Source organism: Notechis scutatus, unplaced genomic scaffold, assembly GCF_049901735.1.
Source record: "Notechis scutatus isolate UNSWTSFEM ecotype Mainland unplaced genomic scaffold, rNotScu1.2 NSCUSCF24, whole genome shotgun sequence".
Taxonomy (NCBI): domain Eukaryota; kingdom Metazoa; phylum Chordata; class Lepidosauria; order Squamata; family Elapidae; genus Notechis; species Notechis scutatus.
The window spans coordinates 352,433-366,336 of NW_028263149.1; the positions used below are offsets into that span (position 1 = coordinate 352,433).

At 53.7% G+C, this 13,904-nt stretch overlaps 1 protein-coding gene across 1 annotated transcript in view; it reads left to right on the forward strand.

Annotated features, from left to right (window-relative positions):
• NOS3 (nitric oxide synthase 3) overlaps positions 1-13,904 on the forward strand; it is a 40,570-nt gene that overhangs the window by 18,073 nt on the left and 8,593 nt on the right. Inside the window, 8 exon segments of the mRNA XM_087948834.1 lie at positions 1,401-1,468; positions 2,325-2,441; positions 5,590-5,764; positions 5,949-6,078; positions 6,367-6,445; positions 9,236-9,423; positions 10,317-10,486; positions 11,347-11,557. Coding sequence (XP_087804960.1) covers positions 1,401-1,468; positions 2,325-2,441; positions 5,590-5,764; positions 5,949-6,078; positions 6,367-6,445; positions 9,236-9,423; positions 10,317-10,486; positions 11,347-11,557 — 1,138 coding nt within the window.

A 13,904-nucleotide genomic window follows, 5' to 3' on the forward strand; every position in this document is an offset into this window, starting at 1 on the left:
CGGACGAGGGCGGCGGGGCTTCAACTCCCAGAAGTCCCCGTCCCCCGGCCGGCCAACGGGCCCGGATCCAGCGCTCCTCCTCTCGGTTATCCGTAGAATACGTGGATTTCAATGCCCAGAAGTCCCCCCCGCCGGCTAACGGGCTCCGGATCCAACGCTCCTCCTCTCGGTTATCCGTAGAATACCTGGATTTCAATGCCCAGAAGTCCCCCCGGCCGGGCCAACGGGACTCCGGATCCAGCGCTCCTCCCTCTCGGTTATCCGTAGAATACGTGGATTTCAACTTCCCAGAAGTCCCGTCCCCCGGCCGGCCAACGGGCTCCGGATCCAGCGCTCCTCCCTCTCGGTTATCCGTAGAATACGTGGATTTCAATGCCCAGAAGTGCCCCCGGCCGCCAACGGGACTCGGATCCAGCGCTCCTCCCTCTCGGTTATCCGTAGAATACGTGGATTTCAATGCCCAGAAGTGCCCCCCGCCGGCCAACGGGGCTCCGGATCCAGCGCTCCTCCCTCTCGGTTATCCGTAGAATACGTGGATTTCAATGCCCAGAAGTTCCCCCACCCCGGCCGGCCAACGGGGCTCCGGATCCAGCGCTCCTCCCTCTCGGTTATCCGTAGAATACGTGGATTTCAATGCCCAGAAGTCGTCCCCCCGGCCGGCCAGTCGGCCTCCGGGATCCACGCTCCTCCATCTTTGGCGCCCGTGCGAGACGGTGGACTTCAACTCCCAGAATTCTCCACGCCCACCCGGAGACTTGGGAAGTCTACCGTCTTCCATGACGGAGAGAGGAAGACCAAGCTGGCCTTGGGATTCTGGCAGTTGAAGTCAGCGGTGGGATTTTCACCGGGGTTTTCACCACCGGGCCTGGCGAGCGCGCCTGCGGCGGCGGCGGGTGGACAGAGAGAACGCTCCGTCGGGACCACCGGGTTTTTCCCATCCCAGCTGAATCCCATCCCGGGGTTGAAAAAGTCCGCCCAATTTCTAGTGTTCCAAGATGGAGGGACGCCGATCTGGGGGACGGGACTTCTGGGAGTTGAGGTCCACCCCCTCCGTGGGTGGTCTCCGCGGTGGGTAGACCTTCTCCTCTGGAGTTACCTTCTCTAGAAAAACCTCTTCTGGAATGGATTCCCTTCCCATCCTCTGGAAAGAACGGATTTCCCCTTGATGGGAGACGATAGCATCCCGTGGTTGGATGAGACCTCGGGGGAGGTCATCTAGTCCAACCCAAGCAGGAAGGCCTGGAACCCTTTCCAGATCAATGGTTTGTCCAGGTGAACCTCCAGGGATGGAGGAGCCACCCCATCAACACCTAGAGATGGTCCGACGAGGGAATGGGTTGGGAAATGTTCTCCTTCGTTCAAGGTTGCTTCTCACCATCGTTGGTCCTTTCTCCTTCCAGAGCTTCTCCAAGGCCTTGATGGAGATGTCCTGTCCTTATCTCGGCGCCGTTCAGCCGGAGTTTCAGAAGTACGTCTTCTTGCCACCTTCTTCTTCTTCGTCGTCTCCTTCTTCTCTCTCTTTCTTACTCCTAGTCAGCTCTTGAGGTCTTCTCTTGAAGACCTCAAGTTGGTTGAACCTTCTCCTCCAGAGGACCTCCTCCTCCTCCTCCTTCTCCAGGCCGTTTGTCTGGGCAAGGAACCCGGGGTTGTGGGTGGAAGGAGCCCGTTGAACAACTCTTCCATCGCGGGAAGTCCCAACCTGGAAGGAAATGACGGTTGGGACTTCTTGGAGGGCTTGAAGGAACCTTCTGGCATCTCGCTGGTGGGAGCTCCTCGGGAGTCAACCGCGCCGGATTACCCTGGGAAACAACCGGAGACTCCATCCCACGTTGTAGTAGCTCAGTGGCAGGAGAGACCCCCCTTCCCCAGAAGTGGTGGACCACCCAACCACGTGGATGGGATGGGAAGTCCAGCATGGTTGGGAGACACGAGGCCGGGAAGGTGGTTTACGAGACCTCGGGGCCCATAACTTGCTTTCTCAACCATCGGGGGGTGGTGGTGGGGGGCAGCCCCTAAGATGGAGTTTGACTCCGCCCTGACCTTAAGTGGGAAGGGTCTTTGTAAAGCTGCTCCAGATGTCGGCCTTGTCTGGTCCCCGAGCATCGGAAGTCATGCTCCAACCCCGTTTCTGGAGCCGTAACGAGTTGGGATCCATGCGGCTTATATCTACCAATGTTTATGGTATTTAACTTCCTTCCTTCCTTCCTTCCTTCCTTCCTTCCTTCCTTCCTTCCTTCCTTCCTTCCTTCCTTCCTTCCATCCATCCATCCATCCATCCATCCATCCTTCTTTCCTCCTTCTCTCTGTCTCTCTCTCTCCTTCAGGAGCTACAAGATGCGTTTCAACAGTCTCTCCCAGTCCGATCCCTCCGTGGCCTTGTGGAAGAGGAAACGCCGGGAGTCTAGCAACACGGACAGCGCCGGCGCCCTCGGGACCCTCCGGTGAGTTCCGTCCTATTTTGGGGACACCCCCCACCACCACCAATCCTCCCCTCTCCCGCCGCGCCCCAGAGACAAGAAGCCGCTCTGAATCTCTCTCTTCATCTCTCAGTTCCTCCATCCTCTCTTCATCTCTCTCACTTTCTCCATCCTCTCTTCGTCTCTCTCAGTTTCTCCGTTCTCTCTTCTCTCTCTCTCTCTGTTTTTCCATCTCTCTCTCTCTCCATCCTCTTTTCTCTCAGTTCCTCCATCCTCTCTTTGTTCTCCATCCCTCTCTCAGTTCCTCCATCTCTCTTCATCTCTCTCAGTTCCTCCATCCTCTCTTCATCTCTCTCACTTTCTCCATCCTCTCTTCATCTCTCTCAGTTCCTCCATCCTCTCTTCATCTCTCTCACTTTCTCCATCCTCTCTTCATCTCTCTCAGTTCCTCCGTCCTCTCTTCATCTCTCTCAGTTCTCCATCCTCTCTTCATCTCTCTCAGTTCCTCCATCCTCTCTTCACTTCTCACTCCATCCTCTCTTCATCTCTCTCAGTTCCTCCGTCCATCTCTCTCGTCCTCATCTCAATTTCTCCATCCTCTCTTTGTCTCTCTCAGTTCCTCCATCCTCTCTTCGTTATTCCATCCTCACTTTTTCTCTCAGTTCCTCCATCCTCTCTTCGTCTCTCTCACTTTCTCCATCCTCTCTTCATCTCTCTCAGTTCCTCCATCCTCTCTTCGTCTCTCTCAATTTCTCCATCCTCTCTTTGTCTCTCTCAGTTCCTCCGTCCTCTCTTCGATATTCCATCCTCACTTTTTCTCTCAGTTCCTCCATCCTCCTCTTCGTCTCTTCACTTTCTCCATCCTCTCTTCATCTCTCTCAGTTCCTCCATCCTCTCTTCTCTCTCAATTTCTCCATCCTCTCTTTGTCTCTCTCAGTTCCTCCGTCCTCTCTTCTTATTCCATCCCTCACTTTTCTCTCAGTTCCTCCATCCTCTCTTCGCCTCCCTTTCTCCATCCTTCTTCCATCTCTCTCAGTTCCTCCGTCCCTCTTCATCTCTCTCAGTTCCTCCATCCTCTCTTCGTCTCTCTCACTTTCTCCATCCTCTCTTCATCCCTCTCACTTTCTCCGTCCTTCTTCATCTCTCTCACTTTCATCCTCTCTTCATCTCTCAGTTCCTCCATCCTCTCTTCATCTCTCTCCACTTTCTCCATCCTCTCTTCATCTCTCTCAGTTCCTCCATCCTCTCTTCGTCTCTCTCACTTTCTCCATCCTCTCTTCGCTCTCTCTCAGTTTCATCCTCTCTTCGTTCTCTCTCTAGTTTCCATCCTCTCTTCGTTTCTCTCACTTTCTCCGCTCCTCTTTCTTCTCTCTCACTTTTTCATCCTCTCTTCGTCTCTGTCACTTTCTCCGCTCCCTCTCTTCGCCTCTCACTTTCTCCATCCTCTCTCTCGTCCTCTCTCACTTTCTCCATCTCTCTTCGTCTCTCTCACTTTCTCCATCACTCTCTTCGTCTCTCTCAGTTCCTCCGTCCTCTCTTCGTCTCCTCACTTTCTCCATCCTCTCTTCGTCTCTCTCACTTTCTCCATCCTCTCTTCGCTCTCTCTTCACTTTCTCCATCCTCTCTTCGTCTCTCTCTCACTTTCTCCATCCTCTCTTCGTCTCTCTCAGTTCCTCCGTCCTCTCTTCGCCTCTCTCACTTTCTCATCCTCTCTTCGTCTCTCTCACTTTCTCCATCCTCTCTTCATCTCTCTCACTTTCTCCATCCTCTCTTCGTCTCTCTCACTTTCTCCATCCTCTCTTCATCTCTCTCAGTTCCTCCATCCTCTCTTCAATCTCTCTCACTTTCTCCATCCTCTCTTCATCTCTCTCAGTTCCTCCGTCCTCTCTTCGTCTCTCTCACTTTCTCCATCCTCTCTTCGCTCTCTCTCACTTTCTCCATCCTCTCTTCATCTCTCTCAGTTCCTCCGTCCTCTCTTCGTCTCTTCAATTCTCCATCATCTCTCTCTCTCCTCCGTCCTCTCTTCGCCCTCTCTCAGTTCCTCATCCTCTCTTCGTCTCTCTCACTTCCTCCATCCTCTCTTCGTCTCTCTCAGTTCCTCCATCTCTCTCAGTTCCTCCATCCTCTCTTCGTCTCTCTCACTTTCTCCATCCTCTCTTCGTCTCTCTCACTTTCTCCATCTCTCTCATCTTTCTCAGTTCCTCCGTCCTCTCTTCGTCTCTCTCACTTTCTCCATCCTCTCTTCGTCTCTCTCACTTTCTCCATCCTCTCTTCGTCTCTCACTTCCTCCATCCTCTCTTGTCTCTCTCAGTTCCTCCATCCTCTCTTCGTCTCTCTCACTTTCTCCATCCTCTCTTCATCTCTCTCAGTTCCTCCGTCCTCTCTTCGTCTCTCTCTTTCTCCATCCTCTCTTCATCTCTCTCAGTTCCTCCGTCCTCTCGTCTCTCTCAGTTCCTCCATCCTCTCTTCGTCTCTCTCACTTTCTCATCTCTCTTCGTCTCTCACTTTTCTCATCCTCTCTTCGTCTCTCACTTTCTCCATCCTCTCTTTCTCCTCTCAGTTCCTCCCTCCTTCTTCGTCTCTCACTTTCTCCATCCTCTCTTCCTCTCTCACTTTCTCCATCTCTCTTGCTCTCTCACTTTCTCCATCCTCTCTTCGTCCTCTCACTTTCTCCATCCTCTCTTCATCTCTCTCACTTTCTCCATCCTCTCTTCTCTCTCAGTTCCTCCATCCTCTCTTCATCTCTCTCACTTTCTCCATCCTCTCTTCGTCTCTCTCACTTTCTCCATCCTCTCTTCGTCTCTCTCACTTTCTCCATCCTCTCTTCGTCTCTCTCACTTTCTCCATCCTCTCTTCGTCTCTCTCAGTTCCTCCATCCTCTCTTCATCTCTCTCACTTTCTCCATCCTCTTCGTCTCTCTCACTTTCTCCATCCTCTCTTCGTCTCTCTCAGTTCCTCCATCCTCTCTTCCTCTCTCTCACTTTCTCCATCGTCTCTTCGCTCTCTCACTTTCTCCATCTCTCTCAGTTCCTCCGTCCTTCTTCGTCTCTCTCACTCTCCATCCTCTCTTCCTCTCTCTCACTTTCCTCTCTTCGTCTCTCTCTCTCACTTTCTTCGTCCTCTCTTCATCTCTCGCTCACTGTTCTCCGTCCTCTCTCTCGTCTCCCTTCAGTTTTTCCGTCTTTGGGCTGGGATCCCGGGCCTACCCCCATTTCTGCGCCTTCGCCCACGCGGTGGACACCCGGCTGGAGGAACTCGGCGGCGAGCGGATCCTGCCCCTCGGCGAAGGCGACGAACTCTGCGGCCAGGAGGAGTCCTTCCGCACCTGGGCCTCCAGCGTTTTCAAGGTGCGGGGTCGGACGGCGGGGCGGGACAACGGGCCGTTCGCCCAAAACTCACTCTCCTCCATCTCCTTGGGAGGGGCTTCCCTGTCCCGCAACGGCTATTCGGGGGCGGGGTGGTGGTGGTGGTGTGCAGGTTGTCCTGTTGGAGGTGCCCCTCCCTGACCTCTTCCCAATTCTTCCTCGCAAGGCCGCCTGCGACACCTTCTGCGTCGAGTCCGACTCCGTCCCCACCGAGGTTTTCTCCAACCGATGCAGCTGGAAGCGGAACCGGCACCGGGTCCTGGCGCAGCCGAGCGCCACCTTTGACCTCCTGGCAGGTCGAGAAGGCTCTGTGTGTGTGTGTGTGTGTGTGTGTTTGTGTGTGTGTCTCAGACCAGCTCCCTCCCTCTCCCCCCCCCCCAAAAGAACCGGTGGAACGCGGGAGGATCGGTCACGTCTCGTCCTCGTCCAATACTAACGCCGGAGGGAGTTTTCTGTCCAGACGTGGGGCACCCCTTCTTTTGAGGAGACAACCCCCCTTCTTGGGGAGATGCATAACACCCCCACACACACACACAAACACGGCTAAACCGTCTCTTTCTCCCTCCCTGTGCCACCGCCCCCAGATCTGACGAAAACGCACAAACGCAAGGTGTTCCCGTGCCGCGTCCTTTCCGTCAAGAACCTGCAGAGCGCCGATTCCGGGTGAGCGTCTTCGGGATGGGGCGGAAGGGTCCCCTTCTCAATTCCAAATCCCTCCCCCCACTTTTCCCTCCCCTCTGCTCTGGTTTCCTCTCCCCACGGCTGAGCTCGACTCCACATACGACATAACGACCGCAACTGTGCCCCGCCCTTGAAGGCCACCGAGCGAGAGACATTTGTTCGATGAGTTTTTTTCCCCCTCCCTCCCCGTCGTTAAGGAAATCCCTGCGATGGGTTTCAATGCGTCGCGCGTTGGCCAAAGGCGAAACCTGGCTCCTCCGAAGGTTGAACCCGGGACCCCCGCGACCGCCGTAATCCGAGTCGTCGGGCGAAACGTCTGAATTTGTTCTCAGGCGGTTCCCGGATCAGTGTCGAAAAAAAAGATCCTTTATTCCGTGCGGGGGGAAAAAATAACCAGTCAGCAAACTTTTTGAGTCGTTGAGGGTTACCGGGATTTCACCTGCAGTTCTTTGAGTGGAGGGGCCCCTCCGAGGCCATGTAGTCCACCCTCTGGCATTCGGGGAGAAAGAGTCCCACTGCAGTCTCCTTCAGGGAGCGCCCGGCCTGGGGCCCCTCTCGGCACCGCTCCACGATGGGGTGGCAGCATCCACACGTCCAGTCGTAAAGCATTCCTGGCCTGCACCTCCGGTTGGAGAATGTGGTTTACGACGCATCTCCGTTGGAGAACTGTGATTTACGACGCATCTCCGTTGGAGAATGTGATTTATGACATACTTCCGTTGGAGAATGTGATTTATGACGCACCTCCAAGTTGGAGAGTGTGATTTATGACATACTTCCATTGGAGAATGTGATTTATGACGCACCTCCAAGGTGGAGAATGTGATTTATGACGTAACTCCATTGGAGAATTTGATTTATGACGCACCTCCAAGTTGGAGAATGTGATTTATGACATACTTCCATTGGGGAATGTGATTTATGACGCACCTCCAAGTTGGAGAATGTGATTTATGACATACTTCCATTGGAGAATGTGATTTATGACGCACCTCCAAGTTGGAGAATGTGATTTATGACATACTTCCATTGGAGAATGTGATTTATGACATACTTCCGTTGGAGAATGTGATTTATGACGCACCTCAAGTTGGAGAATGTGATTTATGACATACTTCCATTGGAGAATGTGATTTATGACGCACCTCCAAGTTGGAGAATGTGATTTATGACATACTTCCATTGGAGAATTTGATTTATGGCGCACCTCCAAGTTGAGAATGTGATTTATGGCGCACCTCCAAGTTGGAGAATGTGATTTATGACATACTTCCATTGGAGAATGTGATTTATGACATACTTCCATTGGAGAATGTGATTTATGAGACCTCAAGTTGGAGAATGTGATTTATGACATACTTCCATTGGAGAATGTGATTTATGACGCACCTCCAAGTTGGAGAATGTGATTTATGACATACTTCCATTGGAGAATGTGATTTATGACGCATCTCCGTTGGAGAATGTGATTTATGACATACTTCCATTGGAGAATGTGATTTATGACGTAACTCCATTGGAGAATTTGATTTATGACGCACCTCCAAGTTGGAGAATGTGATTTATGACATACTTCCGTTGGAGAATGTGATCTATAGCGCACCTCCAAGTTGGAGAATGTGATTTATGACATACTTCCATTGGAGAATGTGATTTATGACGCACCTCCAAGGTGGAGAATGTGATTTATGACATACTTCCATTGGAGAATGTGATTTATGACATACTTCCATTGGGGAATGTGATTTATGAGCGCACCTCAAGTTGGAGAATGTGATTTATGACGTAACTCCATTGGAGAATTTGATTTATGACGCACCTCCAAGGTGGAGAATGTGATTTATGACATACTTCCATTGGGGAATGTGATTTATGACATACTTCCGTTGGAGAATGTGATTTATGACGCACCTCCAAGGTGGAGAATGTGATTTATGACGTAACTCCATTGGAGAATTTGATTTATGACGCACCTCCAAGGTGGAGAATGTGATTTATGACATACTTCCATTGGAGAATGTGATTTATGACATACTTCCATTGGAGAATGTGATTTATGACGCACCTCCAAGGTGGAGAATGTGATTTATGACATACTTCCATTGGACAATGTGATTTATGACGCACCTCCAAGTTGGAGAATGTGATTTATGACATACTTCCATTGGAGAATGTGATTTATGACATACTTCCATTGGAGAATGTGATTTATGACGCACCTCCAAGTTGGAGAATGTGATTTATGACGTAACTCCATTGGAGAATTTGATTTATGACGCACCTCCAAGTTGGAGAATGGGACTTACGACACGCCCTGTGAGGAGGAGGGAGAAACAGGGTCCTAGGTGAACCATCAACTACGTGGGGCAGAGCCAAGTGCACCTAGGAACACGCCGACCTGCCGCTCCTCATAAATAATGAAACTTGGCTCAAGGCTCATGAATCAATCAGGGCAGAGGGGGCGAAAATATGGCGCGTGCGGTCCAGAAACGGCACCCAGAGCTCTCTCTCCCGGCACGCCAGCCAGCCAAGTCATTGCCCATTCTTTCGGCTTCCGGCATGCACCGGCCAGCTGGCCTTCGCATGCACGGATGTGCGTTAGAAGCCAGGTGGCCGTTGCCCGTGAGCACACCAGGAGCTGCTCTTCCGGTTTGCGGCGGGCCCCCGCGCCGCTCTCGTTTCGGCCCTCGGCGCCCACCTAAAAGGTTCACCGTCGCTGAATTTGGGGCGTCCATCACAATCCCTTTACGCCTTTGCCTCCCTCCCAACCAGCCGGTCCACCCTTTTGGTGCGGTTGCAGACGGACGACCAGCCCGAGCTGCAGTACCAACCTGGCGACCACGTCAGCATCTTTCCCGCCAACCGGGCGGTGCTGGTGGAGGCCTTGATGCAGCTGGTCCAGGACGCGCCGCCGGCCGAGGAGCCCGTCGCCGTGGAGACCCTGGAGGCGGGCACCGAGGGTAAGAGAGCCAGGGAAGAGAGCGGACCCTGGAGGGGGGCGGGGCCTGTTGCCCTACTTTGCACGGCTGGGCAGAATGCAGGGAGGGGCAGGACAGCACGAAAATGGGGTGCGAGGATGGTTAGGGAGGGGGAGAGAGGGGGAAGGAGCCCGCCGGGATCCTCAACTTATGCCGATCGAGAAGAAAATTGTCCTAGAAAATAAGTCCTAGACTTACAAACCCAACGGAGTCCAAAAGCTCAGTTACTAAGTGAGAGAAATCCTTCTCCATTTCGTCCTGTCTTACAACCATTCCCGCTGCAGTCGTCGAGGGAATCCCCGCTTAATTGTCAAGTCAGCCCGGCCGCTAAGTGCCTCCCCCGTGGACTCCGCCCTATTGGACAGTTACCAATGGGGAATCCCACGACAGCCTCCTTCATCCCCCCCACCCCACCCCGGGGATACTGCGGCTGTCGTAAATACGAGTCCGTCGCATGAAGCGTCTGCCTTTGGACACGGGGGGAACCCTGCGACGGTCGCTAAGTGTGGAAAAACAAGCCCTGTCCCTTCCCCTCCCCCCATGGATGTCTTCAAACGGTTGCTCAAACGGTCACTAAAATGAACGGTCATAAAGTCGAGGACACCTCCCCCCATGATGGTTCTGAATTGCGTCCCCCATTTCGCCACCCCTTCCTTGCCAAGAATGTCCCGTCACCAGAGGGTACCCCGTGAGCGTCGTAAGCACGAGTCTCTGTTGTCCAAATTCAGACCCAGTGGAATGATGTACTGTCCGGACAAATCACCACCCAAACAGTATCGTCGGTCACAAACTGCCGGGAGGAGCTGGAGCCCGGTTGGGGGATTCATGTCATGCTTCCCTCCACTTTCCTCTCGTCTGTTCTTTCTCCGTCGTAGGTGTGAAACGGATGTGGGTGCCCAGCCAGCGCCTGCCTGCTTGCACCCTGCGCCAGGCGCTCACCTACTTCCTGGACATCACCACGGCGCCCAGCCCGCAGCTGCTCCAGGTGCTGGCCACCCTGGCCGAAGACCGTGCCGAGCGAGAGAAGCTGCAACGGCTCAGCCAGGTAGGAACGGAGCTCGAACGGAGAAGCACAGGAAGGAGCGAAAAGGGACGGGCACCCACGCGCGCACACACACACACACACACACGGAGGTCATCCGGTCTGACCCCGAGCAGGAGAACCCCTTGTGGACTCGTAGAGATCGGGAGGGACCTTGGAGGTCATCTAGTCCAACCCGCCTCCTGAAGCAGGACACCCTTACAGGATCGGAGAATGAGAGTTGGAAGGGACCTCGGAGGTCATCTCGTCTAACCCCTCTGCTTAAGCAAGAGGCCCTTGCAGAATTACAGAGTCGGAAGGGACCTCGGAGGTCGTCTAGTCCAACCCCCTGCATGAGCAGGAGGCTCTTCCGGAATCACAGTTGGAAGGGACCTCGGGGGTCATCTAGTCCAACCCCCTGCTCGAGCAGGAGCCCCTAGCCAAATCACGGAGACGTGAAGGGGCCTCGGAGGCCTCCTGCTTGAGCAGGGGGGTTTGGACTAGATGACCTCTAAGGTCCCTTCCAATATTCTACGATTCTGTAAGGCTCTTCTGCTCGAGTGGGGGAGGGTTGGACTAGATGACCTCCGAGGTCCCTTCCGTTATTCTCTAATGCCCTTTGCTCGTCCGAAGGTCACCAAAGGGGATTACGTGACCCCCTTTACCCCACGACCGTCATAACTGAGTCAGTGGACCTTCCTTCGCGGAATAGGAGCCAGCCGCCAAGCGTCCTAATTTCGATCCCGTGGCCCGTGGACGCTGGGACCGTCGTCAGTCTGAAAACAGTCCTAAGTCCCTTTCGCTAGTTCAGCTCCGCCCCGCTTTCGCTTCCCCCGTTTTTCGACTCAGTTGGCTGTCCCGACCGCCGATCCTTGTGCCCGCAGGACTCGCTTCTCTACGAGGAGTGGAAGTGGTTCCGTTGCCCGACGGTCGTGGAGCTGTTGGAAGAGTTCCCCTCGGTGGTGCTGCCCACCTCGCTGCTGCTCACCCAGCTGCCCCTGCTGCAGGCCCGCCAGTACTCCGTCAGCTCCGCGCCCGACGCTTACCCGGGGGAGCTGCACCTCACCGTAGCCGTGCTCAACTACCGCAGTCAGGGTGAGTGTAAAAGGAGGGCATTGGGGGGGCGGCTTGGCGGGAGGAGAGCCGGCATTGGCATGCCCCACGCGGGGCTATGATAAATTCGCTGTGGCCAATTCGCCACGGCTAACTCTCACGGCGGCTATTTAGCCGCAGGCAACTCGCTGTGGACAATTCCCTGCGGGACAACTTGGAGTGGGACAACTTGCCGTAGCCAATTCACCTCCGGACAACTCACTGTGGGACAACTCGCCCCGGCTAATTTGCCTCAGGGCAACTCGCTAGGGGACAACTTGGGGTGGCCGATTTACCTCAGGAAAACTCGGCCAATTTACCTCAGCACAATTTACTATGAGATAACTCACCACCGCAGTCAACTTGCTTCAGGACAACTTGCTAGGGGACAACTCATTGCGGGACTACAACACTGTGGCCAATTCGCCTCAGGACAACTCCCGTGGGACAACTCGCCGTGGACCATTCGCCTCAGAACAACTCACTGTGGGAGAAATCGGCGCAGCCAATTCGCCTCAGCACAACTCGCTACGGAACAAGTTGCTGTGGGGCAAATCGCGACTACCAATTCCCCTCAGGACAATTCGTTGCAGCCAATTCACCTCAGGACAACTCAGCGCAGCCAATTCACCTCAGGACAACTCGCTACGGGACAACTTGCTGTGGGGCAAGTCGTGACTACCAATTCCCCTCAGGACAACTCGGCGCAGCCAATTCCCCTCAGGACAACTCGCTACGGAACAACTTGCTGTGAGGCAAGTCGCGACTACCAATTCCCCTCAGGACAATTCGTTGCAGCCAATTCACCTCAGGACAACTCGGCGCAGCCAATTCCCCTCAGGACAACTCAACTACGGAACAACTTGCTGTGGGGCAAGTCGCGACTACCAATTCCCCCTCAGGACAATTCGTTGCAGCCAATTCACCTCAGGACAACTCAGCGCAGCCAATTCCCCTCAGGACAACTCGCTACGGGACAATTTGCTGTGGGGCAAGTCGCAACTACCAATTCCCCTCAGGACAATTTGTTGCAGCCAATTCACCTCAGGACAACTCGGCGCAGCCAATTCCCCTCAGGACAACTCGCTACGGAACAACTTGCTGTGAGGCAAGTCGTGACTACCAATTCCCCTCAGGACAATTCGTTGCAGCCAATTCACCTCAGGATAACTCGGCGCAGCCAATTCCTCTCAGGACAACTTGCTACGGAACAACTCGCTGTGAGGCAAGTCGCGTCTACCAATTCCCCTCAGGACAATTCGTTGCAGCCTGTTCACCTCAGGACAACTTGCCGTAGCCAATTCCCCTCAGGACAACTCGCTACAGAACAACTTGCTGTGGGACAACTCGCCCCGACCAATTTGCCTCAGTGCAACTTGCTAGGAGACAACCTGGGGTGGCTGATTCACCTGAGGAAAAACTCGCTGTGGGACAACTCCCCGGGGGCCAATTTGCCTTGGCGCAATTTACTGTGTGTTAACTTGCCACCACAGTAAATTTGCTTCGGGACAACTCGCAGTGGGACAACTCATTGCAGGACTACTCGCTGTGGCCAATTCACCTCTTGGACAACTCCCGTGGGACAACTCGCCATGGTCCATTTGCCTCAGGACAACTCCTGTGGGAGAACTTGCCGCAGCCAATTCGCCTCAGGACAACTCACAATTACCAATTTGCCTCAGGACAACTCGCTACAGGACAACTTACTGTCGGACAACTATTGACTACCAATACGCCGCAGGACAACTCGCTACGGAATAACTAGCTGTCGGACAACTCGCGACTACCAATTCGCCTCAAGACAATTCACTGCAGCCAATTCACCTCAGGAAAACTCGCTGCAGCCAATTCGCCTCGGGACAATTCACTACGGGACCACTTGCTGTTGGACAACTCATGATTACCGATTTGCCTGAGGACAACTCGGTGCAACCAATTCACCTCAGGATAACTCGGCACAGCCAATTAGTCTCAGGACAACTCGCTACAGGACAACTCGCAATTACCAATTTGCCTCAGGACAACTCGCTACGGGACAACTTACTGTCGGGCAACTAGTGACTACCGATTTGCCTGAGGACAACTCGGCGCAGCCAATTCCCCTCAGGACAAGTCGCTACGGGACAACTTACTGTGGGGACAACTCAACGTCTACCAATTCCCCTCAGGACAACTCGGTCCAGCCAATTCGCCTCAGGACAACTCACTACGGGACAAGAGTTACGCTAATATAAAACCACCACAACAACGATGGAATACAATCATCAAAGGATGCAACAGGGACCAGATGAAACGCGAAGGATACAAATTCAACGAATTGTTTTAATTTCTTTTCAGAAATTAAATGGAA